The 27,925-nt window shown below is 57.1% G+C and overlaps 1 protein-coding gene across 2 annotated transcripts; it reads right to left on the bottom strand.

The window, feature by feature from the left end:
* Positions 1–178: 178 nt before the first annotated feature.
* PPP1R12C (protein phosphatase 1 regulatory subunit 12C) lies at positions 179–27,925 on the bottom strand. 2 transcript variants are annotated; one of them, XM_030819621.1, is made up of 22 exons: positions 27,088–27,925; positions 22,017–22,147; positions 21,819–21,937; positions 12,117–12,276; positions 7,611–7,755; positions 7,444–7,518; positions 5,439–5,512; positions 5,228–5,355; positions 5,044–5,117; positions 4,622–4,780; positions 4,468–4,535; positions 3,839–3,976; positions 3,523–3,613; positions 2,481–2,561; positions 2,344–2,404; positions 2,109–2,194; positions 1,908–1,948; positions 1,728–1,830; positions 1,494–1,598; positions 1,112–1,162; positions 903–953; positions 179–820 (listed from the first exon to the last, which is right to left on the bottom strand). In XM_030819621.1, the coding sequence occupies exons 1-22, from the start codon at positions 27,775–27,777 to the stop codon at positions 734–736; spliced, it is 2,718 nt and encodes a 905-aa protein (XP_030675481.1). In that variant the 5' UTR covers positions 27,778–27,925; the 3' UTR covers positions 179–733. The 2 variants fall into 2 exon arrangements, with proteins under 2 accessions (XP_030675481.1, XP_030675482.1); XM_030819622.1 differs by having other exon boundaries at positions 2,109–2,191.

The raw sequence follows: 27,925 nt of genomic DNA, 5'->3' as shown, positions 1-27,925 counted from the left end.
CTTGGAGCCTTCACTCGCGCTGGGGGCTCATCTTGAGGCTCCTTCACCACACAGGTGAGCAAGCACCAACCCATCCCCCGGCACCCACCCAAATGGCCCAGTGGTTTGGTCAGGGACACACACAGCCCCCCAGCAGGAGCAGGAAACAGTGCCCTTCCTCTGGCTGGGAACACAGACCTTGAGTGGCAACTTCACGACTTTTATTTGTGGTGCCTGTGCTTTATCTCGAAAATACCTTCTCCCCCTGCCCCAGACAGTGGGCGGGGAGGGGGCAGCAAAAAATAGAAGACGTCCCTCCCTATTGCACATGGACCCTATATACAGGCCCACCTGGCTGAGGCTGGCGGGACTTGGCACATTCTTGGATCCCTGCTCAGGAGGGGAGGGGTGACGGGGTGACATCACACGTGAGATGGGGACCTCCAGGCGGCCACTCTGGTCCTAGCTACTGATCCTTGCACTTCTTGGTCCTCAGTTCCTTCCTGGTCCCATCTCTGGTCCTGGTCCCCTCTGGCAACGTCCTCCTACTTGGCTCAGCCTCCCACCTCCATCCTGGCCTCGGGTGGCCCCCTTGGCTCCTGGGAACTCTGCTCCCCTCCCAGTCCGGAGGTCCCAGGGGGGCTATGGCTTCTCTGAGACTTCCCCCGGAGCCCTGTCACTCGTGTTCACACGGGGGAAGGGTGCGTGTGGCAGAAGCAGCTGTATAAATACGGGTGCAGGAAGTCCCTTCCGGTCACTTGGAGAGTTTGCTGATGACGCGGATCAACGCTGCATTCTCATCCTTGAGGCGCTGGTTGTCGGCGCGGAGGTCAGACAGGGCCTGGGGGACGGCAAGGGTCAGCTGGGCAGCCCTGGCGGGTTGCGCCCCCACCCACCCTCGGCCCTCTGCCCACAGCCCCCACCTTCAGCTCCTCCTCTAGCTCTGCGGCCTTGCGTTCCAGGGCCCTGCGCTCCTGTAATGAACAGGGAAAGTTCAGAAACCGAGTGAGGCTGAGGAGGGCAGGGGAAGGCCAGGGGCCAGCTGGGAAGGGCAATGTGGCTCTCTTGGTCCAAACTTAGTGATGTGAGGCTGGGGACGCCTCTGGCCCCCATCCCCCCTGCCCCTACTCACGAATCTCTCCAGTTCCAGAAGGGCTGGCCTCTCAGCGAAGCGTTCTTGCCTCTGGTGAGGACACAGAAAGCACAGGGGTCAGCAGGGTAAGCCAGCACTGCTCTGAGAGGTCCTAGGCTCCTGCTGGGGACCCGCCCGCCCACTAGGCAGCCCACAAGCCCCTCCCGCATGGGCCAGGCCCCGCCACCAGCAGGCCCACAGCCCCTCGCTCAGACTCCGCCTCCGAGATCTCGGCCCCGCCCCTCAAGTGGAGCTCGGCCCCGCCCCTCAAGTGGAGCCCAGCCCCGCCAGCGCCCCCCAGGCCAGGCTCTGCCTCCCAGCAGTCTGAGCCCCGCCCAGGCGGCCCTGCCAGTTCCTGTGACCCTGGCCTCGGCGCCCTTACCTGCGTGGCCCGCTCCAGCTCCACCTTGAGCTGCGCCAGCCGCAGCGTGGTCTCGGTCAGGGCCTCGCGAAGCCGCTCGTTCTCCCTGCGCAGCTCTGCATACAGCTGGGGGTCAGGTGGAGGGGGGTCAGGTGGAGGAGGGTCAGGTGGAGGCTGGGGGCGATGCTGGGGGGCGGGGAAGCCAGGAGGTGGGCACCCAGCAGGGGAAGCCCCGACGGAGGGGTGGGATCGCACCTTCCTAAAGCCTCCGTCCGGCTCCTCTGATTCTGGCTCAGGTTCTGGGTTGAGGTCCCGCTGCGACCGCTGCCTGCGGGCTGAAGGGCCGCCCTCCAGGGTGCTGGGGCAGGGGCGGAGCGCGCGTCAGGGGCCGGCCCGGCCCGCACGCAGACCCCACCTCTCCCACCCCGCCCCTACCTGGACTCCTGGCTGCGGTCAGCCGGCTCCGCCTCCTCCCCCTGTGGCAGGTAGAGGGGGTTCAATGGGTATGGGAGGGGCTTTAGCGGGTATGGGAGGGGCTTTAGCGGGTATGGGAGGGGCTTTAGCGGGTATGGGAGGGGCTTTGCCCGCCCCCCGGCCCACCCTCTGCACCAGCTCGGCCCCACCTGAGCCCCTCACCTCCGCAGACCCCCTCCACTCCTTTCCGACCTTGCGGTGCTCCCTGGCCGCCTGCGGTCCCGGACCCTGCCCGTCGGGCGCCTCTGCTGGCGGAGGGGCAGGAATCAGCCCAGCCACCTCCAGAGGCCCCTCTGGGTGCCCAGGTCCCCGGGTCAAGCCCCAAGGAAAGCAGGAAGACTATAGGAGAGACTGAATGATTCCCTGGGAATGACTTCCCCCAGAGAGCAGACCTCACCTCTCTGGGCAGGGCTGTCAGAGTTCTCCACTCCAGGGACGCGAGGCCTCCGGGAAGGGTCCTGTCGGGAGGGGAAGGCGAGTCAGGGGACCAGGACATCCCGCACCACCCCACGCGCCCTCGCTGACCCCTCTCACCAGGCTCTGCGCCGGCTTCTCTGACTCTGGGGCCTTCCCTGCAGCCTTCTCCGCCTCCTTCAGGTCTGTCAGAGTCACACCCTGTCAGGGAAAGGGGACAGTCAGGGGACACTGGGGGCAGGGCCCAGCCCCTCCTCCTTCAGTCCCAGGAGTCCAAACCCCCAGCCCCTCCTCCCTCAGACCCAGGAGTCCAGACCCCAGCCCCTCCTCCCTCAGACCCAGGCGTCCAGACCCCAGTCCCTCCTCCCTCAGATCCAGGAGTCCGGGCCCCAGCCCCTCCTCCCTCAGACCCAGGAGTCCAGACCCCAGCCCCTCCTCCCTCAGACCCAGGCGTCCAGGCCCCCAGCCCCTCCTCCCTCAGACCCAGGAGTCCAGACCCCAGCCCCTCCTCCCTCAGACCCAGGCGTCCAGGCCCCCAGCTCCTCCTCCCTCAGACCCGGAGTCCAGACCCCAGCCCCTCCTCCCTCAGACCCGGGAGTCCAGACCCCAGCCCCTCCTCCCTCAGACCCAGCGTCCAGGCCCCCAGCCCCTCCTCCCTCAGACCCAGGCGTCCAGCCCCCAGCCCCTCCTCCCTCAGACCCAGGCGTCCAGACCCCCAGCCCCTCCTCCCTCAGACCCAGGCGTCCAGGCCCCCAGCCCCTCCTCCCTCAGACCCAGGCGTCCAGGCCCAGCCCCTCCTCCCTCAGACCCAGGAGTCCAGGCCCAGCCCCTCCTCCCTCAGACCCAGGAATCCAGGCCCCCAGCCCTCCTCCCTCAGACCCAGGAATCCAGGCCCCCAGCCCCTCCTCCCTCAGACCCAGGAATCCAGGCCCCCAGCCCCTCCTCCGTCAGACCCGGGAGTCCAGGCCCAGCCCCTCCTCCCTCAGACCCAGGAGTCCAGGCCCAGCCCCTCCTCCCTCAGACCCAGGAATCCAGGCCCCCAGCCCCTCCTCCCTCAGACCCAGGAATCCAGGCCCCCAGCCCCTCCTCCGTCAGACCCGGGAGTCCAGGCCCAGCCCCTCCTCCCTCAGACCCAGGAGTCCAGGCCCAGCCCACGCCACACCTGTGTGGACCTCCGAGACTGGCGCATGAGACGGGAGCGAGCTTTTCTCTGGGATTCTGACTCCTCATCCCGCACAGGCATCTGGTAGGACCTGAGGGAAGGGTCCCAACTTCAGACAGGGGACCTAGGGACCCTGTCCCATTCCGTGGCTGATACCCTCCATTTGAGACAAGTTCTGTGGGAGGCGACTCCAACTCCCAGCAGACCTGGGGCCAGCTCTCCCTCAGGAGCCCACCCAAAGCCCCAGGACTCCTGCTTGACATCGTCTCTCCCTGCTGGGGGCGGGGGCGGCAGCTTCCTGCCCCGGCCTCTTCACCTCCGTCGGTCCCGGGAGTCCGCTGGGGGCGCCGTGGAGGCTGTGGGGACGTTTGGCTTCGCTGGGGATTCAGGCTCCGGAATCCTGGAGGGAGGCGAGGAGTTCTCCAAGCAAGGAGGAGGCTTGGTGACCTCAGACCTGCATCAATTCATTCATTCAACAAACATTACCCAGCTGCATTGTGTGCCGGCACTGGAGATGCAGCCGTGAACAAAAGAAACAAATTATCTGGACCACGACAGAGTCAGAGCTGAGCAGAAATACACAAAACCGACAACAGCCATGAAAAGACCAGCACACTACCCAACCGGTCAGAAGGGTAAGGGACTCTGACAGAAGCAGCAGTGCGACAACTGAGAGCGGGAGGGTGTGCATGTGCAGACGGCGCCGTGGTGGCAGCAGGGTGGTCGGTGTGTGCATTGGGGTGGGGGGAAGATAGGGAAGAAGGTGACGTTTCAACACAGACCTGAGGGAGGGAGCGAGCCCCCAGGAGGAACACAGCACAGGCTCTGGGGTGGGAGTAGGAACCAGACCCCAGGGGGCACATGGTCTCACTCAGGATCACACGGACAGGCTTGCAACCCACGTCTGCCGCCCACCCCCGAGGGGCCCAGGCCCTGGGGACTCACAGGGCAGAGGGTTCCGGCAGCTTCCGGGAGGGGGTCGGGGTAATTCTGGCAAGACAGAGCTCCTTGGTCTGTGTGGAGAGGAAAAGGGGAGGAAGGGGCAGTTCCCTCGACTGGGCAGGGGCCTGGGCCTGGACCCGGCCCAACCCTCACTCACCTGAGTGGAGGTCCCTTCCAGCCAGGAGGAGGAAGCCGAACGCTGCAGCCCAGCCCCAGGAGCTCCCTCCGCTGTCCGCCTTTCCGGGGGACCCAGGGCACCAGAACTCCCGGTCTTCAGGAGGCCAAAGCGCCTGGAGAAGGGGGCCTCTTCAGGCGGCTGGGAGAAGGAGGAGGTCTCAGTTAGGAAGAAAGGATCCCTCTTCTCAGACCTCAAGGGTTAGCCCCCAAAGAACTGCAACAAACTACAATTCCCATCAGCCCCCGGGGCAGGCACAGCCCGAAAAGGAAGCCAGTTGTCCAGGAGGACTCTGGGAACTATAGTCTTCGCCCTACCTGCCCCTGCCAGAGGTTCACAGGCTGTATGGAATCCCACCTCCCGGCCCTCCCAGCCTCACAGGACCTCTCAGGGCATCCACTCACCACGGGGCTCTTAGGGCTGGGGTGCGGCGGGGAGGAGACGCCATTGAGGGTTCTGGGTTCTGCAGGGGGTGGTTCTGTGATGTGGGAACACCGGGCAGGTCATGGAAGATGCCAGTTGCCTCTAGATTCAGAGAACCCGACCCCTCCTCCCTCGGACCCAGGAGTCCAGATTCAGGCCCCTCACCGGTGGGACCTTCTTCCCCCTCATCCTCGTCCTGGATGGGGGGCCCCCCAGCCCCACCAGGTCGGCGCTCCTTGGACAAGTCCTGGAGGGAAATCTTCTCTCGACTGCTCAGACGACACACAGAGCTCCTGTTGGGGAAGGAGAGGGTGCTGCAGTGCAAGCCCGGGGCCTCCAGCCACCCCGCCAGCCCAGGACTTCTCCCTCCCTATACCTTCTGTGTTTGCTGCTAGAGGGCGCTTGGGGCTCCTGGCCCCGGCTCTGGGAAGCTTCTTTCTGGTTCCGAAGCTGCAAGGAGGGAAGGGGGCTGCAGGGGAGGGTGGAGCACACATGCCCCACAGCAACACCACCATGAACAGCTGTGCAGGAGCTCAGCGCCCAGGCGGGCACCGACGGCTTGTGGGCTTACTGGTTTCCCTATAGATGGCCGCACACCTCAGGGACAGGAGGTGCCCTGCGTCCAGCAGGCGCCCGCGGCTGCCACGTGCAGGCACTGCCGTCTTGTCCTCACAGCCCCCACCCATGAGAAGCCTCCAGTCTCATCCCCAGAGGGGTCCTTCTAGCTCCAAGGGGAGACCTGCTTAGACCTCACCCCGACCCCTCAGCATACCCAGGGCACTGGTGGGCCCTCAGCTGCCCCAGCTCCTCCAGCTGGCACTTGCCTCCTCCTTCCCCACACAGTTCACCACTGTTTTCACACCTTCCCCACACAGTTCACCACTGTTTTCACACCTTCCCCACACAGTTCACCACTGTTTTCACACTTTCCCCCACAGTTCACCCACCGTCTTCACACCTTCCCCACACAGTTCACCACTGTTTTCACACCTTCCCCACACAGTTCACCACCGTCTTCACACCTTCCCCACACAGTTCACCACCGTCTTCACACCTTCCCCCACACAGTTCACCACTGTTTTCACACCTTCCCCACACAGTTCACCACCATCTTCACACCTTCCCCACACAGTTCACCACTGTTTTCACACCTTCCCCACACAGTTCACCACTGTTTTCCCACCTTCCCCACACAGTTCACCACTGTTTTCACACCTTCCCCACACAGTTCACCACTGTTTTCACACCTTCCCCCACACAGTTCACCACCGTCTTCACATCTTCCCCACACAGTTCACCACCATCTTCACACCTTTGTACTGGGAGGGCCCTTCATTCCTGCCCTTCTAGCAAACTCTTAGTGCTGTAGTACTCACGTCTTCCAGAAAGCGTCCCCAGATGCTCCCAGGCTGGGCTCCCCTCATATCTGGGCCACCTGAGCTGACCCTGCCCCACCCATTAAACCCTTCATGGCCATATCACCCTCAGGCCAGAAGCCACTGTGCTCCTCGCCTGGCACTCGTGGCCCTCCCGGGTCTGCCCTGCCTTACGCTCCCCTCCTTGGGCACCTCAGGGCACCCACACTTGCCCCCCAGCCTGTGTGAGACCGTCTTCTCCTACATCCATCAGCCTCCACCTTGCTCCTGCCAACCTTTCAAAAGAGGAAGCTGTCTCCGCTCCCCTGCCCACGCACCAGAAGCCCTAGGCCTGGCCTCGGGAGCTTCCTGTCACCTCACAGAGCTCACTGAAAGCTGGCACAGCTCTAGTGCTTTCCCATGGCACGTACTCCCCGAGCTCCTGACAGCACAATCCACGTCACGCATGACCGCTCATACAGGTGCGCACCATACCATTCCCATTTGACAGACGAGGAAACTGAGGCCCGGAGAGGAAAGTGGCTGGCTGAGACTCACGGCAGATCCATGGCAGAGCCGGGATTCCAACCCAGGCAGTCTGGCCAGGGCTCATGCCCTTCACTCCTTCACTCTAAGTTTTCCCAGCAAGGCTGCCCCGGGGATGGCTAGGGGACACCTTGCGGGTGACCAGCCCAGTCTGAGTCTAGGACAATCCTGCACATGGCTGCTGGCAAGGGCCACCCTGAGGTGATGGGGTGTGCTAAGCAACCTCACCAGGGTATCAGACAAGCCTGTCCAGATCCTTCTGCCGCCCTCCACCAGGCAGGCAGGAAGCTCTGCAGCCCCATCTCTATCCTGCCCTGGTGGGGGTCTCTCCTGAGGCTGGGGCTGGGGCACCAAGCGGGAAAGAGCAGGTCGCTGGGGTGGTGGGTGTCAGAAGTCGGGGGGTCCCCCCTCTGCACCCTCCTCGGAGGAGCTGAGGAGACATGGGGAGTCTGGGGTAAGCCCCTCAGCCCTGACACTCACATCCTCCTGTTTCCGGGCCAGTTCCTCCAACAGGCTCAGTACTTCCTCATCGGCCAGGTCACAGGGACGCTGCCCCTGGGTCGGGGGAGGAGCAGGAGCAGACGATGAAGGAGGTGCTGGGCACTCCCCATGCCCTGCCCCTCACCAGCCTGGGCACTGGCCCTCACCGCGTGGGTCAGTGAGTCCATGCCCCCGCCATGCTCGGCCAGCAGGCGGCAGGCGTCCTCCACGCCCCAGTGTGCCGCCGCGTGCAGGGGAGTCCAGCCGTCCCCGTCCCGGAGCTCCGGATCGTAGCCAGCCTGGAGGAGCAACCTGGGGGCCAGGGAGGCTCAGGGTCAGAGGCCAAGGCGGGGCCCTTGGCCGAGGGCTGATTTCGGCCAGCGGTTTGGTAACCGAAGTCCCAGGTCACCAGACTGAAATGTCCCTGGACAGGCTGGTAAAGAGCCACTGCCCAGCATCCCCTGCCACAAGAGGCCCCTCTGCACCAGGCCTTGTCCCTCCCCTTGGACCAGCAGCTACATGTTAAACCCTGGCCCTGCAGGTGGCCTCTGGAACCTGCTCCTGGTGCTGGCAGGGGGTCACCCTGGCTGTGGGATTCCAAGGTGGCAGCAGTGGGGTGTAAGGAGGCAGCCCCGGAGGACACAGGTGCAGGACTCTGTGCCAGCCCCCATGCCTGTCAGAAGGATGGGACCCCCAAAGGGCTGTCTCAGGGCAGTAGTGTTCTAGGACCCGGGCTGGCTTAAAGCAGTGACTCCCAACCAGGGCAATGCTGTCCCCCAGGGGAGACCCGGCAGGTCTGCAGAAATCTTTGTTGTCATAACTTAGGGCAAGGGTTAGTGGCATCGGCTGGGTGGAGGCCAGGGAGGCTGCTCCACACCCAGCAGCGCTCAGCAACAGCCCCACAAGGAGAAGGATCTGACCCAAAATGTTGCTATAGCGCCCAGGCTGAGAAGCGCTCACTCGAGACAATAACCACCTTAAACCACTCAATTTGAGGGCAAGGGCAGGGCTACAAGTCCAAGGCCACTCTCCAAGCTCAGCTTAGGGTAGGACATGTCTATTTTTGGAGAACTGGAATGAGTTTCTGTGTCAATGAGAAAGAGCTTCACAAAGTGGGAACAGATGGACAGCCTGGGATATTCTACAAAGAGGCCTTATAAGCACAAGTCCCTCTATCTGGTCCCGCCCACCTCGCCCCTCACCTTTCCCACACTTTGCCCGGGGCTCAGCCTGCCCCAGCTGTGCTGTGCCCCTCGCTATTTCCCCAAGCGCCCGCCCGCTGCTGGCCTCTGCACTTGCTGCTCTCAGCCGGGCAGTGTTCTGTGCCCTGCAGCATCTCATGCTGAGCCCCTTTTTGGCAGTCACCACCCCCTCACCCCCGTCTCCTGACCCCAAAGCCCCGCCTCATCACACTTGTCTTCTCCCATCACCCTATTTATATCTTAAGCCAGCAGTTCTCAACTGGGCCAATGCTGCCCCCCAGGGGACATCTGGCCACGTCCAGAGACATTTTTGGTTCTCACAACCAGGGATGCTCCCGACATCCCATAGGTAGAGGCCAGGGAGGCTGCCCCACATCCTGTGATGCACAGGACGGCCCCGCAGCAAAGAGTGATCAGCCCAAAATGTCTGTCTCCCCACGAGGCTATGAGCCGCACACAGGCCCAGATCTGTCTTGTTGACCCACTTCCCTGGCACCTAACAGACTGCCTGGCACACAGCAGGGGCTCAAAAATAAGCATCGAATGAGTATCCTCAAATAAACATATACCTCTACTCTGCAACAAATTTTTTTTGTTTTGTTTTGTTTTGTTTTATTTTGTTTTGAGACAGAGTCTCACACTGTCACCCAGGCTGGAGTGCAGTGGCACGATCTCCACTGACTGCCACCTCCGCCTCCTGAGTTCAAGCAACTCTCCTGTCTCAGCCTTCCAGGTAGCTGGGATTACAGGCGCCTGCCATCATGCCCAGCTAATTTTTTGTATTTTGTTTGTTTGTTTTTGTTCTGTTTTGTTTTTTTTGTATTTTTAGTAGAGACGGGGTTTCACCGTGGTCTCGATCTCCTGACCTCGTGATCCGCCTGCCTCAGCCTCCCAAAGTGCTGAGATTACAGGCTTGAGCCACCGCGCCCGGCCTGGTTACATTATTTTAAAAATGCAGTCAGGCTGGACACAGTGGCTCATGCCTATAATCCCAGCACTCTGGGAGGCTGAGGCAGGCGGATCACTTTAGGTCAAGAGTTCGAGACCAGCCTGGCCAACGTGGCAAAACCTGTCTCTACTGCAAACACAAAAATTAGCCAGGCGTGGTGGCACACACCTGTAATCACAGCTACTCAGGAGGCTGAGGCAGGAGAATTGCTTGAACCCAGGGGACAGAGGTTGCAGTGAGCTGAGATCATGCCACTGCACTCCAGCCTGGCAACAGAGGGAGACTCCGTCTCAAAAGTAAAAATAAAATAAAAAATGCAGTCAATAGATCTGAGTGTAAACATGTACCCGTACAAAGGAGCAGTAATGACATTATAGTCAGTGAATATTTCTGAGTCCAAAGTGCTTCACTTCTATGGCAGAGAATGAGGCCGTCCATGAATATGGACTCTCTTTCTCCCTTTACTAACAGTACCCACACAGGCCCCCCGGCCGGACACAGGCCACCCAGCTGAAGACAAATCTCCACTGTGCCTTGCAGCAAGGAGCGGTCATGTGACTACGGTCTGGCAAATGGGATGTTGGCACTAAGTGGTGCCACTTGCGGACTGCTCTCTTGAAAGGAATGGATGTTTGCTCCTTTGCCCCTCTCTCTTCCTGCTGGCTGGGATGCAGGTGCAGTGGCAGGAGATGAAGCCGCCCCCAGGACTCAGGAGTGGAAGCCATGGGAGGAAAAGGACAAGGCCTCCAGGCCTGGGCACATCACTAGGCCCAACCATTTAGAGTTTCCAGTCCCCCTTGTCATAAGGAGCAGCTCAGGGATGGGCCCAGTCAGCAACAGAGCTGGGACTTGGCCAGACACGGAGGTCCGGGGCCTCTACTTCAGCAGGTGCTAAGCAGAAGGGACAGTGGCCCGGAGCTGTTACAGGTGCTAAGCCGAAGGGACAGCGGCCTGGAGCTGTTACAGGTGCTAAGCCGAAGGGACAGCGGCCTGGAGCTGTTACAGGTGCTAAGCCGAAGGGACAGCGGCCTGGAGCGGTTAGAGGCATCTTATGTACCTCACCAAGAAAACCTGACTAGACACTGTCAACGTAGAGGTGCGCAGAGACAGGGAGGAATTCATGTTAACTTCATTTTTATACTAAATAATAATAAAGTATAAGATCACAAAAGAGAGAAGAGGGAACTGAAAAAAGAATGAGGAGCCTGCGGATGAGAACTGGAACCAACAACTTTAATAGAAAGGGGAAAGGCGGCCAAATAGGAACGAAATAAGACCCAAGACTGAGGCGAGGGTGACAGAAAGGGAATGTGTACTATAACAATTTAAACTATATATGCACCTTGGCTGGGTGTGGTGGCTCATGCCTGTAACCCCAGCACTTTGGGAGACTGAGGCAGGCAGATCACCTGAGGTCAGGAGTTCAAGACCAGCCTGGCCAACATGGAGAAACCCCATCTCTACTAAAAATATGAAAGTCAGCCAAGTGTGGTGGCACACTCTCATAGTCACAGCTACTGGGGAGGCTGAGGCAGAATTGCTTGAACCCAAGAGGCGGAGGTTGCAGTGAGCTATGATCACACCTCTGAACTCCAGCCTAGGTGACAGAGAGCAAGATTCCATCTCAAAAACAAACAAAAATAAACTATATGTGCACCAAATAATCTAGTCTTATATACAAATTGTAACTGACAGAACTATAGGAAGAAACAAACAAAGTCCATAATCACAGCAAGAATTTAAATGCACCTCTCATAGAAACTGACAGAATAAGCAGCGGGTGAAATATCACTAAAGATAAAGAAGCACTACAAATAAAACAGCATGATTACAAGGTTGACCTAATAACCTACAGAGAACACCGCACCTGACGACACCATCCTTTTCCGACTTACATATACTGGGGTATATAAGGTAAAACAATACATTTCAAAAGCGAGAATCATATAGAACCCATTCTCTGACCACAGTGCAGTTAAGCCAGGAAAATAGTAACAAAATGATGACTAGAAGTCCTATATATTTTGAAATTAGGCCAAGCACAGTGGCTCACACCTGTAATCCCAGCACTTTGGGAGGCTGAGGTAGGCGGATCACTTGAGCCCAGGAGTTCGAGACAAGCCTGGGCCACATGGTGAAACCCCATCTCTACAAAAATTAGTGGGGCATGGTGGTGTGCGCCTGTAGTCCCCACTGTTCAGGAGGCTGAGGTAGGAGGATCACCTGAGCCTGGGGAGTTTGAGGCTGCAGTGAGCCACGACTGCGCCACTGCACTCCAGCCTGGGTGACATAGCAAGCCCTGTCTCAAAATAAATAAATAATAAAAGATTACAAATTGGGAAATATTTTACCCTGAATGACAATTAAAAAAAAGACTGCACATCAAAACTTGTGGGTACAGCTAAGGCTGTATTTAGAGGGAAATACACAGCCTTCGGTACATACATTTAAAAAGAAAGAGAAAGGACAAGATCCACAGGAAGGTATAGGACAGCAAGATGGCACAGACTGGCCCAACTCACCTCATCACCTCAATGTAGCCCTTGGCAGCAGCCACGTGCAGGGCAGAGGCGCCTGTGCGGGGGTGCCGGGCCTCTGGCATGGCACCCCCATTCAGCCAGCACCTCGTGTCATGAAGTAGCAATTCCTCTTCCGCCCGCTTGGCTGCCTCCACGTCCACACCTAGGAGGATAAGAGGCACGAGGTAGGACTCACGCCCCGTGACCTGGAATACCCAGGGTTGTACACGGCTGGCCAGGGTTCAGCCCTGTGACTTGCCCAGAGCTTTTCCCTCTGATGCCCTCTGAGACTCAGGAGGCCTAGACCAGCCCAGTTGTTTCCCAACTGTATTCCACGCAGTCGTGTGTCCCACTCAGGGTCTCTGACTCAGCACTAAGCACTGGGAAAATGGAGATCACAGGCCTTTCCCCATTTCAACCAGAAATTCACCTTATTTTTATTATTTTTAATATAAAACCATGGCCAGGCAGTGGCTCACGCCTGTAATCCCGGCAACTTTGAGAGGCTGAGGCAGGTGGATCACGAGCTCAGGACTTCAAGACCAGCCTGGCCAACACAGTGAAACCCCATCTCTACTAAAATTACACAAAAAAAAAAATTTAGCCAGGTGTGGTGGCAGGTGGGAGGCTGAGGCAGGAGAATCTCTTGAACCTGGGAGTTGGAGGTTGCAGTGAGCCGAGATCACCCCACTGCACTCCAGCCTGGGCAACACAGTGAGACTCTGTCTAAAAAAAAAAAAAAAAAAAAAATATATATATATATATATATATATAGATAGATAGATAGATAGATAGATACACACACACACACACACACAAGTGGCCAGCGCGGTGGCTCACGCTTGTAATCCCAGCACTTCGGGAGGCCAAGGCGGGCGGATCACGAGGTCAGGAGATCGAGACCACAGTGAAACCCCGTCTCTACTACAAAAAATACAAAAAATTAGCTGGGCGTGGTGGCGGGCGCCTGTAGTCCCAGCTACTCAGAGAGGCTGAGGCAGGAGAATGGCGTGAACCCGGGACGCAGAGCTTGCAGTGAGCCGAGATCGTGCCACTGCACTCCAGCCTGGGTGACAGAGCGAGACTCCATCTCAAAAACAAACAAACAAATAAATAAATAAATAAATAAATACAAAAATATAAATATAAAAAATATTTACATACATTGTATATATATAACCTATATATATACACATCTCCTATATATATAAAACCTGTATCTATCTCTCTCCTACATATGTAACATATATAGAGAAAAGTGGTAATGGTGATAAAATGTATGAAGATGCTGGATTAAGATTATATTGGGGGGCGGCACAACGGCTCATGCCTGTAATCCCAACACTTTGGGAGACCAAGGTGGGCAGATCACCTGAGGTCAAGAGTTCGAGACCAGCCTGCCCAACGTGTTGAAATCCTGTCTCTTCTAAAAATACCAAAACTAGCTCAGCATAGTGACTTATGTCTGTAATCCCAGTTACTTGGGAGGCTGAGGCAGAAGGATCTCTTGAATCTTGGAGGCGGAAGTTGCAGTGAGATTGCACCACTGCACTCCAGCCTGGGTGACAGAGTGAGACTCCATATCCAAAAAAAAAAAAAAAAAATTATATTGGTAGTGACAGGAAAAGTTAGATGTAACTGAGCACTGGATTTGCTCAGTAAACTTTAGGTTTTATATATATATATTAAAATATATATTATATATGCACATAGTATGTATATGTATATATTATGTATGTATATAATACATGTATATATTATGTATGTATATAATACATGTATATATTATTTATGTATATAATACATGTATATATTATTTATGTATATAATATATACGTGTATATAATATATAGTATATAAATTATATATAATATATATTATATACGCATATAATATATACTTATATAATATATATTATATATGTATATTATATATATTATGTATTATATATTATATATATATATATATATATTAAGTCTCGCTCTGTCACCCAGGCTGGAGTGCAGTGGCACGATCTTGGCTCACTGCAACTTCTGCCTGCCGGGTTCAAACGGTTCTCCTGCCTCAGCTTCTTGAGTAGCTGGGATTACAGGCACACGCCATCACACCCAGCTAACTTTTGTATTTTTTTTTTTTTTTTTTGAGATGGAGTCTCGCTCTGTCGCCCAGGCTGGAGTGCAGTGGCGCGATCTCAGCTCACTGCAAGCTCCGCCTCCTGGGTTCACGCCATTTTCCTGCCTCAGCCTCCCGAGTAGCTGGGACCACAGGCACCCGCCACCTCGCCCGGCTAATTTTTTGTATTTTTTTTTTTAGTAGAGACGGGGTTTCACCATGTTAGCCAGGATGGTCTCGATCTCCTGACCTCGTGATCCACCCGCCTCGGCCTCCCAAAGTGCTGAGATTACAGGCGTGAGCCACCGCATCTGACCCTTTTTTTTTTTTTTGAGACAAGATCTCACACTGTCACCCAGGCTGAGTGCAGTGGTGCAATTATGGCTCACTGAAGCCTCAAATCCCAGGCTCAAGGGATCCTCCTGCCTTGGCCTCACAAAGGGCTGGGATTACAGGCGTGAGCCACCACACCTGGCTGTGTCATTTCTTTAAAGGAGTCACCAGCTGTTCAATCCTATTATAGCCGAATGGGTCTCAATTCAGGGAGGGGAAGGGAGGGTGACTGGCTTTTTATTCAACCACAGTCAGCGCCCTCTGCATGTCTGCTGCGCATCCTTCTGCGATTTGTTTTTTGTGTTCAACATGTTGCTGAGATCTGTTTGTATCTGTAGATGGAGCCCTTGCCCAGTGGTCAGAAAGCTATAGCTTGTGGGTGCTGACCACCTGTTGTGTTTTATCTTTTGTTGTGGTGGTGGTGGTAAAATAAACAACATAAAATTGACCAACTTCCCTGTTTTAAAGTGCACAATTCAGTGGCATTTAGGATATCTCCAATATTGTGCAACCATCACCACTATCTACTTCCTGAGCTTTTTCGTGATCCCAAATGAATACTGTATCCAAGAAGTCACTCCCAGCCAGGCACCATGGCTCATGCCTGTAATCCCAGCACTTTGGGAGGCCAAGAAGGGAGATCACTTGAGCCCACTAGTTTGAGAACAGCCTGGGCAACACAGGGAGACCCTGTCTCTAGAAAAATAAAATTAGCTGGGCATGGTGGTGCACACCTATGGTCTCAGCTACTTGGAGGCTGAGGTGGGAGAATCAGGTGGGCCCAGGAGGTCAAGGCAGCAGTGCGCCATGACCACTCCACCGCACTCCAGCCCGAGAGGCAGAGTGAGATCCCGTCTTCAAAAAAAAAAAAGTCACTTCTCAGACCTCCCTCCCCCGCAGCCCCTGCACCCAGCAATCTTTCTGCCTCTACGGATTTGCCTATTCTGAAAGGCGATTTTTGTCAATAGAAGTGGGATGGAACACAGGCATTCCCATTCATTCACACACCATCCCTGGCAGTCTCCTGCCCCACAGCACTGGTGGAATAGTGGTGCCAGGCATGGCGTGTCCCGCAACACCTGAAACGTTCATTGTCTAGCCCTTTACAGAGAAAGTTTGCTGACTCCTGCTTAGATCACTCATTTAGAGTTTAGTGATTGATCCATCCTCTCTTTGGTGTGGGCTCTGACCTCTTACTACTGCAAACAATACTATGATGAACGTCTGCCCATGGGCGGGAAGGCCTCTCTCAGGCTGCCCAGGAGTGCAACTGCTAGAACAAGGCAAAGGTGGGGCCTTCGGCTATAATCGATGCCGACCAACCATTTCCCAAAGTGGCTGCAATCACCACCTTTCCCAGCAGGCAGAAATCAGCTCCCGTGTCTGCGCCTGCCAGCACTTGGAGCTATCCGGTGGTCGAGTCCGCCCGCCTCCAAGTGTAACTCCCCCTCTTCCAGCTGACCTGGATGCTGGCATTCCAAGTGAGTTGGCTTCTAATGTTTCAAAAACACATCATGTCTCCTTCCTGCCAGTTCCACGCCCCTGTGCAAAGTGGCCAGGGAGGGTCCCTTCTGCGTAGGACATGGTGCTGCTGTGTGTCCCTGCAGCACGGCTGCTGCTTGGGCCTACAAAAATCCATTCTCCCTTCCCCTGTGACCTCATCTTGACTTTCCTCACCCACACTTTGCCCCATATGGTTTCAATGTGACCGGGCCCATAGCCTGGCTCCAGGGTGGGCACATCACCGGGCCTTCCTGTCACCTTCGCAACAGTGATGGGCTCAGGATCTGCCATCTGACCCAGGTGGCACTGGGAAAGAGGTGCTGTGTTTTGGCTGCGATATGGGCCTGCAGTTAGGACCCATGCTGAGCGCCTCATGGAGGAACCTGCCTAAGAGTGAAGCCAGCAGAGTTCAGCAGAGTGATGGAGAGATGCTCTGGACTTCACTTGTGCCCCTGGATCAAACTATGCCTAAAGCCCATATAACTCATGGACTTCAGCTACATAAGGCCATAGACTGCCTTTAAAAAAAAAAAAAAACGTGACCAGGTGCAGTGGCTCACGCCTGTAATCCCAGCACTTTGGGGGGCCGAGGTGGGTGGATCAGCTGAGGTCAGGAGTTCAAAACCAACCTGGCCAACATGGAGAAACCCCATCTCTACTAAAAATACAAAAATTAGCTGGGCATGGTGGCGGGTGCTTGTAATCCCACTTACTTGGAAGGCTGAGGCAGGAGACTCACTTGAACCCGGGAGGCAGAGGTTGCAGTGAGCCAAGACCATGCCACTGCACTCCAGCCTGGGCAACAAGAGTGAAACTCCATTGCTGCTGTTTTTCACAGTAGCAAAGACTTGGAACCAACCCAAATGTCCATCAGTGATAGACTGGATTAAGAAAATGTGGCACATATACACCATGGAATACTATGCAGCCATAAAAAAAGATGAGTTCATGTCCTTTGTAGGCACATGGATGAAGCTGGAAACCATCATTCTGAGCAAACTATCGCAAGGAGAGAAAACCAAACACCACATGTTCTCACTCATAGGTGGGAACTGAACAATGAGAACACTTGGACACAGGATGGGGAACATCACACACTGGGGCCTGTCGTGGGGTGGGGGGAAGGATAGCATTTGGAGATATACCTAATGTAAATGACGAGTTAATGGGTGCAGCACACCAACATGGCACATGGATACACATGTAACAAACCTGCATGTTGTGCACATGTACGCTAGAACTTAAAGTATAAATTAAAAAAATAAAAAATAAAAATAAAAAAAGAAACTCCATCTCAGGGGGAAAAAAAATGTGGTAAAATACACACAGTATAAAATTTACCATCTTTTTTTTTTTTTTTTGAGATGTGGAGTCTTGCTCTGTTGCCCAGGCTGGAGTGCAGTGGTGAGATCTCAGCTCACTGCAACCTCCATCTCCTGGGTTCAAGCAATTCTCCTGCCTCAGCCTCCCGAGTAGCTGGGACTGTAGGTGTACATCGCTATGCCCGGCTAACTTTTATATTTTCAGTAGAGATGGGGTTTCACCATGTTGGCCAGGCAGGTCTCAAACTCCTGAGGTCAGGTGATCTGCCCGCCTCGGCCTCCCAAAGTGCTGGGATTACAGGCCTGAGCCACTGTGCCCAGCCTAAAATTTACCATCTTAACCCCAGTTCAGTGGCATTAAGTAGTCACAATTGGTTGTTGTACAACCAATCTCCAGAATTTTTCATCTTGCAAAATTAAAATCGTGTACCCTCCTAGGTCAGGGACAATGGCTCACACCTGCAATCCCAGCATTTTGGGAGGCGAAGGTGGGTGGATCACTTGAGCTCAAGAGTTCCAGGCCAGCCTGGGCAACGTGGTGAAACCCCGTCTCCATAAAAAATACAAAAATCATTTTAAAAAATGTGTACTCATTAAACTACTTCCTATTCTCCCCACTCCTCCCAGCCCGACTACAGCCATTCTACTGTCTGTCTCTATTATTCTGACTCTTCTGACTACCTCACAGACGTGGAATCAGACAGTAATTGTCCTTCTGTGACTGGCTTATTTTCACTTTTCACTTAGCATGATGTCCTCAAGATACATCTACATTGTGTGTTTTTTTGTTTTGTCTTGTTTTTTGTTTTTTTGTTTTGTTTTGTTTTGTTTTGAGACAGAGTTTCCTCTTGTTGCTCAGGCTAGAGTGAAGTGGCACGATCTTGGCTCACCGCAACCTCCACCTCCTGGGTTCGAGCGATTCTCCTGCCTCAGCCTCCTGAGCAGCTGAGGTTACAGGGATGTGCCACCACGCCCGGCTAATTTTGTATTTTTAGTGAAGACAGGGTTTCTCCATGTTGGTCAGGTTGGTCTCAAACTCCCGACCTCAGGTGATCCACCCACCTCGGCCTCCCAAAGTGCTGGGATGAAGACTGAATCACGTCCCACTGCTCGGATGGGCCACATGTTGATTTTCCATTCATTCGATGATAGGCACTAGGTTGCTCCTACCTCTGGGCTATTGTGAACGATGCTATGAACATGGGTATATAAATTGCCTTTTTTGTTTAGGTGTATTTTGTTGAGACAGGGTCTCGCCTGTCCCCCAGGCTGGAGTGGCAGTGGGTCACTGCATCTTCCACCTCCCAGGCTCAAGCAATCTTCTCACCTCAGCCTACCGAGTAGCTGGCAGCGCACGTGCATTCCCACGCCTGGCTAATGTGTTTTGTTTTATAGAGATGGGTTCTCACTAGGTTTCCCAGGCTGGTCTCAAACTCCTGGGCTCCAGAGATCCTCCTGTCTTGGCCTCCCTAGTGCTGGGCTTATAGGTCTGAGCCACTGCACCGGGCCTCAAATGGCCTTTTCCAGCCTGAGCGAGGAGGAATTGGGTTTTGGTTCTTGCAGAGAGTCATGCCCGATTCAGCCCCTGAAGTGACTGGGCCAGAGGACTTCGCGGTGTTGGAGGGAGCGGTGGCTGCAGGCCACGAGGTGACTGGCTGAGCAGATCACATGCTCTCACTGAACCCCAGACCCAGAGAGAGGAAAACAGCAAGTAAGCCAGGGAAAGCGAAGGGGATGGTCGTGCCTGTGGCCGGTCCGTCTTCTCTCCCACCCCTGCCTGTGAGTGGCTGCCAGGGCCACACTATGGCCAGCGCCAGTCTGGATGCCAGCACCTCGGGGAATTCTGCATCATGTGGGTGTGTCCTGCAGGGGGCGCAAAAGCCCCTGCCCTCCTTAGAGCTGGGGTGCAGCCTGTGACCCAGGTCCTGCGCACTGCAGCCCCTCTGAGGCTCCTGTGTGAAGCCGGGTATCACGGGGTGTCACAGGCAGATGCCTTGTGATTTGGGGCCGCAGAGTCCCACCCCGAGCAGCGTGGCTGAGGATCTTTCCAGTGGCCCCAGTGGTCTTCGTTCCTGGCTGATCCTACAAGCCAATATCCCCCACCAATGTATCCCTCTCAGCCTTCTCCTCACCCCAGGGGAGGGAAGAAGCATGGCCCCCTCTGAGAAGCTGATGCAAGTTATGAGCAATTTCTGCAGGAAAATACAATGTCAGAAAGTTCACAGACCCCCTGGAGGCCTTTCCCGGCCTCCCTGGGGTCCAAGGGAGGAGGACTGATCTAGACAGAGGGAGCCTAAATCACCTGGATCTGGATCCCCAGCTTCCCTGAACCAGAAGGGGAGAGGCTACAAAGAATGCCAAGGAGAAACGCAGGCAATAGTGTAGCATCAAGGTTAGTGCAGTGGGTAATACATAGCATCAAGGTTAACCCAGTGTGTAACAGTGTAGCATCAAGGTCAAAGCAGGGGGTAGCGTGTTGCACCCCTACTGTGGTTCTGCAGGAGGTTTTCCTTGTGGCAGGAGATACCTGCTGTGCATCAGGCAAAGATGTACAATGCCTGCAACACAGTCTCAAAACGGCCGGGCTCACGCCTGTCATCCCAGCACTCTGGGAGGCCGAGGCCAGCAGATCGCCTGAGGTCAGGAGTTGGAGACCAGCCTGGTCAACATGGTGAAACCCCATCTCTATTAAAAATGCAAAATTAGCTGGGCATGCTGGCGCATGCCAGTAATCTCAGCTACCCAGAGGCTGAGGCAGGAGAATCGCCTGAACCCAGGAGATGGAGGTTGCAGTGAGCTGAAATCATGCCATTGCACTCCAGCCTGGGCAAAAAGTGAAACTCCGTTTCAAAAAAAAAAAAGGCTCAGGAATGGAAAGGCAGGGGTGGGGTGGTAAGAAACGAAGGGAGAGATGGGGGAAAAAAGAGGAGGAGAAAGGATAGGAAAAAATGTGTTTATGTCTATACCTGGGAAGAGATCGCAAGGGAGGAACAGAGAGAAGGAACACAAATGTATCAAAAAGTTAAAAACTGATGATTCTATACTGTATGATTCCCTTTATGTGACGTGTACAAAACAGCAAATCTACAGAGACAGAAGGCAGAGAGGGCTTCGTTGTGGGGGGTGCATGGTTGGGGGTGATGGCTAAGCAGCTGCAGGGTTTCGTTGGGGGATGATGAAAATGTTCTACAATCGATGTGGTCATGAATGCCCAACCCTGTGAATATACTGAAAAGCACTGAAGTGTGCACTCTGGGTGAACTGTAGGGTAGGTGAATTACATCTCAAAAAGCTGTCTAAAAAACAAAAACAAAAAAGAAAAAAACATTGGCGAATCTTAGCGAAAGTCATATGGGTAGTCACATGCCATTGCTTCAACTTTTCTGTAAATTTGAAGCTTTCCCAAAATAAAAAGTTGGAGGAGGGAGGAGACAGAATCCAGGTCCAGGGCTGATTTGACCCACTCCCCATTTCAACCAAAGAGGGGCTCCCGAACCTCAGATCTCCGCCACCACGTGTCCCACTAGCTACTCCTCCCACATGGCTCTCGTGGTCCCCTGAACCCACGCGGAATCCTATCCTTTTTCAGCCTGGCCAGCGGCCCCGTCAGGACAGCCGCGTAAAAGTCTCGGAGGCTGCCGGTATCTCATTCCCTCGTCAGTCTCCCTTTCCTTCCACACGGTCCCCTGGAGCCTGCCGGGAACCATGCTCACACCCTTCCACCCCAACCCAGCCAGACCCTGACAACCACCCCATGAGGCGGTGCCGGTGGTCCTGTTTTAGGAAATCAGGGAAGCGAGCTTCAGGGACGTGCCTGGAATTGCCAGTCACAGGCAGAGCTAGAAGGCGAGCCCAGGACTTTAGAAGCCACACTGGGGACCCACGGATCTGTGTGGCCATCACACACCTGCTAGAAGCAACACCCCTTCCCTAGAAAAATGAACCTGGCCAGACACAGTTTCAGGGGCTCCTGGACCGCATCTGAAGGCTCCTGGGGTACCATGAGTCTCAGAGGACAGGGAGACCAGTCCCTGGCAGCCCCTGCATGCCCCTAACTCCCCCCGGAGTAGACGCATCCCCTCCCAGAAAGACCTGCAGCAGGTTCCAGCAATCCCACCTACTGCACTCCTGGGTGAGCCCCTCCACCCACCGACCCGCCCCGGCATTCCAACCCCCTCAGTTACTCAGGGAGTGAAATGACAATCCCAGTCGGTAGGGGTTTGAGTTCTCATCCTGTGCCTCTGCTGGGCTCCAAGCAATCCTGGAGGCAGGCCCCTACACCCCCGTTTCACAGGTGAGGAAACTGAGGCACACAGAAAGACAGTCCTAGGAAGCAGGGTCAGCCTGGGTGCCCAGGCCGCCTCTAAAGCGCTCAGCCTGGAGACCACAGGTGAGGAGGTGTCCCCCACCCCACACACAGCACACCAGAGCCCACCTCGGCGGGCGATCTCCGCCTTCAGCAGCCCCTCCATGGCGTCCGACTCGGCCAGGTCCAGGGCCAGGTCCCCGTCACTGCTGACGGCGGCGATGTTGGCCCCGTGGCTCAGGAGGTACCTGGGGGTGGGGGCTGGTCAGGGCTGAGGGTCCAGGCCCCCACCCCAACCAGGTCCTGCCCGGCCCTCCCTTGCCTCACCTGGCAATGTCTAGGTAGCCGCAGGAGGCGGCCACGTGCAGGGGCGTCCAGCCCTCGTTGTCTGCCTGGTTCACGGTGGCGCCTTGCTCCACCAAGAAGCGCACCACCTCCAGGTTCTCATCAATGCAGGCCTGGGGGTGGGAAACAGCCGTCAGCCGCACCCACCCCAGCCACGGTGTCCCAGCAAGGCAGGACTCCAGAGGGAGCCACGAAAACAGATCCAGGGACACCGTGCTAGGACAGTGGGGAAAACGACCCCACAGCCTCTGGCCACCAGCTGTTTAAGATACGCCTGGTTGCCCAATGGTCAGGTCAACCAGGCCTTCAGCGCTCAGTGGAAACCACAAAGGGACTCCTGGCTACCTGCAAACAGGAAGTGAACGGGGAAGGGATGGCGCTTCTCATCCGGGTTTGGGAACCCCACAGGGTACTTGTTAGACACAGCAAAACCCCCGTCACCACCCACAAGTGGCGCTTCCAGTGCTCAGACTAGGGAAGAGGTTCCAGCCCCTCCTCCTTCAGAGCCAGGAGTCCTGGCCCCCAGCCCCTCCTGCCTTAAACCCAGCCAGGTCCTTCCAAGGGTCATGCCTGGAAGCCACCCCAGCAGATACTCTGCGGGATCGAAGCCGTGGGTCCAGGGCTGTGCAGGAGGGGGAAGGCCACCCTGTGCTGGACAGACTCAGGGGCCTGGGCGGGACTCCCAGAGGGGTGAGACAGCTGCACACCTGTGTGCCCGGGCCCCAGGCTGCCACACTGCAGCTCACGGAGGGCCCCTCTGCACGGGGCACTGCAGGGAGGGGCTGACACGGGCCGTCGTTTCTCATTCTTCCCTTAGGAGTCCAAAACTTGGAGGGACAAAAGCCGAAGTCCAGGGGGCCGGAGAAGGGACTTGCCCCAGGCCTTGTGGACACTGGGTGGGCTCTGGGACCTGAACTGGAGCTGAGGGAGGAGTGAAGCTAAACTCCTAGATCCACAGAATAAATTACCCCCCAAGTCCCTCACCTCTCCAAAGCTGCCCATCTGGAGAAGGGGGGAGGGAGCTACGAGGGCCAAGAGCATGAGGTCATGGAAACTTGGGCTGTGAAGGGGGCCGCACGTGCCCTGGGAACGGGATGAACTCGGCTCGTTTATTTCCACCCAGTTGTCATGGCAATGGGGGAGGGGGGCAAGGAGAGCAATGGGCCTTTCCCTTTCAAGGACCTGCCCAGTACAGGCATCCCTGTGAAAGATGCCTGAGGCCTGGGCACCAGGGACTCCAGAGTCCAGGCCCAATCCCTCCCCATTCAACCCAGGAGGCCAAGCCAAGCCCCTCCCCCACTCAACCCAGGAGGCCAGGCCCCAGCCCTTCCGCCCTCAGACTCAGGAGTCCAGGTCCCCAGCCCCTCCTCCCTCAGACCCAGGAGTCCAGGCCCCCAGTCCCTCCTCCCTAAGACCCAGAAGTCCAGGCCCCCAGCCCCAGCCCCTCCTCCCTCGACTCAGGAGGCCAGGCCCCCAGGCCCCTCCTCCCTCAGACCCAGGAGCCCAGGCCCCCAGGCCCTCCTCCCTCAGACCCAGGAGTCCAGACCCCCAGCTCCTCCTCCCTCAGACCCACGAGTCCAGGCCCCCAGCCCCTCCTCCCTCAGACCCAGGAGCCCAGGCCCCCAGCCCCTCCTCCCTCAGACCCAGGAGCCCAGGCCCCCAGGCCCCTCCTCCCTCAGACCCAGGAGCCCAGGCCCCCAGCCCCTCCTCCCTCAGACCCAGGAGTCCAGGCCCCCAGCCCCTCCTCCCTCAGACCCAGGAGCCCAGGCCCCCAGCCCCTCCTCCCTCAGACCCAGGAGCCCAGGCCCCCAGGCCCCTCCTCCCTCAGACCCAGGAGCCCAGGCCCCCAGCCCCTCCTCCCTCAGACCCAGGAGTCCAGGCCCCCAGCTCCTCCTCCCTCAGACCCAGGAGCCCAGGCCCCCAGCCCTCCTCCCTCAGACCCAGGAGTCCAGGCCCCAGCTCCTCCTCCCTCAGACCCACGAGTCCAGGCCCCCAGCCCCTCCTCCCTCAGATCCAGGAGCCCAGGCCCCCAGCTCTTCTCTGTTCAGCCCTAAGAATCCTGGCTCCAGCCCCTCCTACTCTAGCCCCCAACCCCCCAGCCACTAAGGCAACTGGGGGGCAGGAATGGGGGGAGTGTACCAGCCTCACCAAGTGGTTGATAAACCCACGTGGGGTACCCTAAGAACTCGGGAACAGCCACAGCAGAGGGGTGATGCTTGGGGACCTGCCTGGAGAAGGATGCAGGACAAGAAACACAGCCCCAGGTGGAGAAACTGGCCGGGAAACAAGAGTCACCCAGAGACGGTGACCAACCGTCCGTTTTCCTAGGACTGAGGGTTTCAGCGCTAAAACTACGCTGTCCTGGGCAAACAGCATAAGCTGGTCACCCCACACCCAGACCTGACCCAAACCCAGCTCCCTGCTTGCTGGCCACGTAACCTGAGGAGGGAATCCTTCCTCTCTGAAGGGATTCCCTTCCCACCCCAATCCCAGCCCACCCCAATCCTCCAGGCCTCCTGGGATGCCCCAAAGAGTTTGCCAAGCAGTCACCCCACAGTGGGAGGAGAATCCACCCGAAAGGCAGCCTGGTGGACAGGGCTGGGGTGGCCTCTCGTGGGGTACAGGCCAAGTAGATGGCCTGGGGCCTCTGGGGGATGCAGGAGAACGGGGCTCAGTCTGAAGAGCAGAGCCAGGAACCCCTGTAGGGAAGGGGCAGGAGAGCCAGGGGCATGAGATGGTGGACGAGGAAGGGGGACAGGGAAGCCTGAGCGCCTCTCCTGGGCTTGCCAAGGACTCAAACCCAGAGGCCCAGAGCAGGGCTTTAGGGAAGCGGGACCCTGCTCTGGGTGGAGGAATATGTCTCAGATAGCACTGGGGACTCTTTAAGGAAAGAAGGATGGAGAAAGAGAAAGGGGGTAGAGGTGGCCACGACCTGGTGAACACCTAGGACGCACCATTCTCACAAAGGGAGTTTTCCACACGGACACCCGCCCTCCTGACCACAGCCCTGCCAGGACGGGGCTGGCTACTGGCCTTATCTCACGGGTAAAACTGACGCACGGAGGAACAATACAAATTCGGGACTAGAAAGGTGAAGAGCCAAAGTTAGAACTCAGGACCAACTTATTCTGATTTTGTTTTTCCAAACTGCTTCTCCTCTTGGGAAGTGTAAGGAAGCAGCAGCACCAGAATCAGTGAAACACACCAGACGGCCGCGTCAGAGCAGCTCAGGTTCTGGGCGAGGGTAGCGCAGGGCGGCCACTGAGAACCAGGCAGGTCACGCATCCCCCCCTTGCCTCCCACCCCCTGCCTAGCTCTCCCTCCCAGGATCCTCTCTGGCTCCATCAGTAAGCAAACCTTAGAGGTTCTGGCAAGGAGAGAGAGGTGGCTCCAGGAAATGGGGGTGTGTTACCAGATAAGAAATCTGCTCAACAGGAGGTGGGGGTTAGACCCAATATCGAAGACTAGGAGGGAGGAGGCCTAAGGATGGGGCTTTTCTGTCACCAATCCTGTCCCTAGTGGCCCCACTGTGCGGTGGAGGGGACAGATAAAAGTACCCAGAACCAGAGCCACATTAACCGGCCCTGGGAATATAAGGTGGTCCCAGCTCTGGGACACAGGATCCCTGGAGGCAGCAAACATGCTGTCCTGAAGTGAACATGGGGGCCCGGGTTGGAGGAAGAAGACTAGCCGAGCTCTGGGACCCCTGGAAGATGTCATGACGGGGGGCTGGAAGAGCGAGCACAGACTAGAGAGGTAAGGGGGGTAGGGGAGCTGCCCAAATAAAAGGAGTGAGAGGTGATCCAAATCCACAGGAGGACGGGGTGTCCAGGCAAAGAAAGCAAGAGGATGGAGAGGTGGCTAAAGCCAGGGAGACGAGGTACTCTGGGGTTGTCCAGAAAAACGGTGATGATGCAGGCCTACGAGAAGGGGAGGCGGGAACGCAAGGAAGAGACATCCGTGGGAGAAGGCCATCCTAAGAAACGAGAGATGGCACAGGCCCCAGAAGGAGAAGGAAAAGGGAACCCAGAGAGTGAAGACGGCATGGGGTTGGGGTAGGGAGGAGAGATGCCCGGAGAGGACCCAGACAAGGGGAAGATCCGCTCCAAGGACATCACGTGGTGCAGCGCCGAGAAGGAAGTGCTCCGGAAAGAGCATCCTTGGGCAGCAGCACACAGCACACAGCAAGGGGAAGAGGGAGTGGAGGAAGATGGAATCTCCAACCCGGGCCCCCATGTCCACTTCAGGACAGCATGTTTGCTGCCTCCAGGGATCCTGAAGGAGGCGGCAGGGAAGGATCTGGGCCTAGCCATAGAGGTGGCCCAGGCCACAAGCTGCAGACAGAAAGCGGCACAGGCCCAGGGGAAAGAATGCAGGTCAGAGAAAGCAGGACCTGCCTGGGAAGGGGAAACAGTGGGCCAGAGGCGGCGCAGAAGCCAGCAGAGCTCAAAGTGGTCCGAACTCAGGAGAGAGACGGCAGCGTTAGAGGGCAGGGTAGAGGCGGCACAGCAAGGGCACTCAGGGGCGAGAGGCGGGCAGCGCAAAGTGACAATGGCCAGGGCCAGGCAGATGGACCACACTGAGCTATGGGAGCTGGCTCAGGTTCAGGAGAGGGCAAGGCAGGGAGAGACAAAGTCCAGGGCCGGCTGGAGAGGCTCAACATCGGAAGAGGGGAAGTCGAGGGAGGGATGGTAAGGGGGACTGCAGGGCTCAGCACAGGCTGCCAAAGCCGGGGCCGGTTAAAGCGACTCCAGTGCGGAAGACAGTAGGTAGAAGCGGAATGGTAAGGAGGTCTGGGGCAGGGTGGTCAGCACAGAGTGGCTAAGCCCAGGGCCAGCTGAAGCGGCTCCAATTCGGAAGTGGGGTGGTCGAAGGGGAATGGTAAGGGGGACTGGGACGGGATGTCAGCATAGGGTGGCAAAGCCCAGGGCCAGGAACGACGGGGCGGGTCGAGACTGGCAACGGCGGCTCGGAACCGGGGAAGGAGGATGCTGCAGGTGGCGCAGCAGAGGGTGGGCCTGGCCCCGGGAGAGGCCGGGCGGGGGGCGCTGACCTGGTGCAGGGCGCTGATGCCGTCGGCGTTGGTGGAGTCCAGCACGGCGCGGGCGGGCGGCGGCGCGGCGGGGTCGAGCTCGGCGCCGGGGCCAGGGTCGGCGGCGCGCAGCATCAGACGCGCCTCGTCCAGGTCGCCGCCCGCACAGGCCGCCAGGAACTCGGCGGCGCGCTCGAAGCGGACGGTGCGGGCGCGGCGCTCTCCGGGGCCAGGCTCGGAGCCCGCCCGCGCCCCCCACTGCCGCAGCTGCTCCCGTCGCCGCTCCCGGGCAGCCGCCGCCGCCGCCCCCGGGCCAGCCGCCGGGCCATCCTCTCCGGACATCGCACCGCCCGCCCGCCCAGCGAGCGAGCGAGCACCGAGCCCCAACCGCCGCCACCACCCGCCCGCCCGCCCCGGGGGCCGCCGGGAACTGCCACTGGCCCCCCACCGCCCCAGGGATCTCCCGGCCCCCGCCCGGCGTGCTGACGTCACGGCGCTGCCCCAGGGTGTGCTGGGCAAGTCGCGGGGAGCGCTGGGAAATGGAGTCCAAAAGCGGAAGTTGCCCTTGGCCACTTTCAGGAGTCGCTGTGCCCCGATGCACACTGGGAAGTCCGCAGCTCCGAGGAGCCCAGTGGAAATCGCCAGATGAGGGCCTCCTCCGGGGAATGCTGGGAAATGGAGTCTACAGGCCGGAGGGGTGCCCCACGGCATACTAGGAAGCGTAGAGCACCGGGTAAAGGGGATGAATAGCAGGCTGCCCCGGGGCAGTTAGGAATTCGACTGGACAGCCGCGTGGGAGGGAGTGCGGAGAGAGGCAGGGTTGTTTTGTTATTGTTTTATTTTGTTTTGTTTGTTTTGA

The sequence above is a fragment of the Nomascus leucogenys genome, chromosome 10 (assembly GCF_006542625.1).
Source record: "Nomascus leucogenys isolate Asia chromosome 10, Asia_NLE_v1, whole genome shotgun sequence".
In the NCBI taxonomy this organism is placed as follows: domain Eukaryota; kingdom Metazoa; phylum Chordata; class Mammalia; order Primates; family Hylobatidae; genus Nomascus; species Nomascus leucogenys.
The sequence above is the reverse complement of the archived record's forward strand: the minus strand, read 5'-3'. Positions and strand labels throughout refer to the sequence as shown.

What these genes read in the sequence shown, in the direction of transcription:
- PPP1R12C (XM_030819621.1), bottom strand. Translation starts at nt 27,777, where the DNA reads ATGCCGTGGGGCACCCCTCCGGCCTGTAGACTCCATTTCCCAGCATTC. An exon ending in TGGAAGGGACCTCCACTCAG is followed by an intron (nt 4,536 to 4,621) that starts GTGAGTGAGGGT and finishes CTCTCCACACAG; the next exon opens with ACCAAGGAGCTCTGTCTTGC. An exon ending in CGGACGGAGGCTTTAGGAAG is followed by an intron (nt 1,599 to 1,727) that starts GTGCGATCCCAC and finishes CCTGACCCCCAG; the next exon opens with CTGTATGCAGAGCTGCGCAG.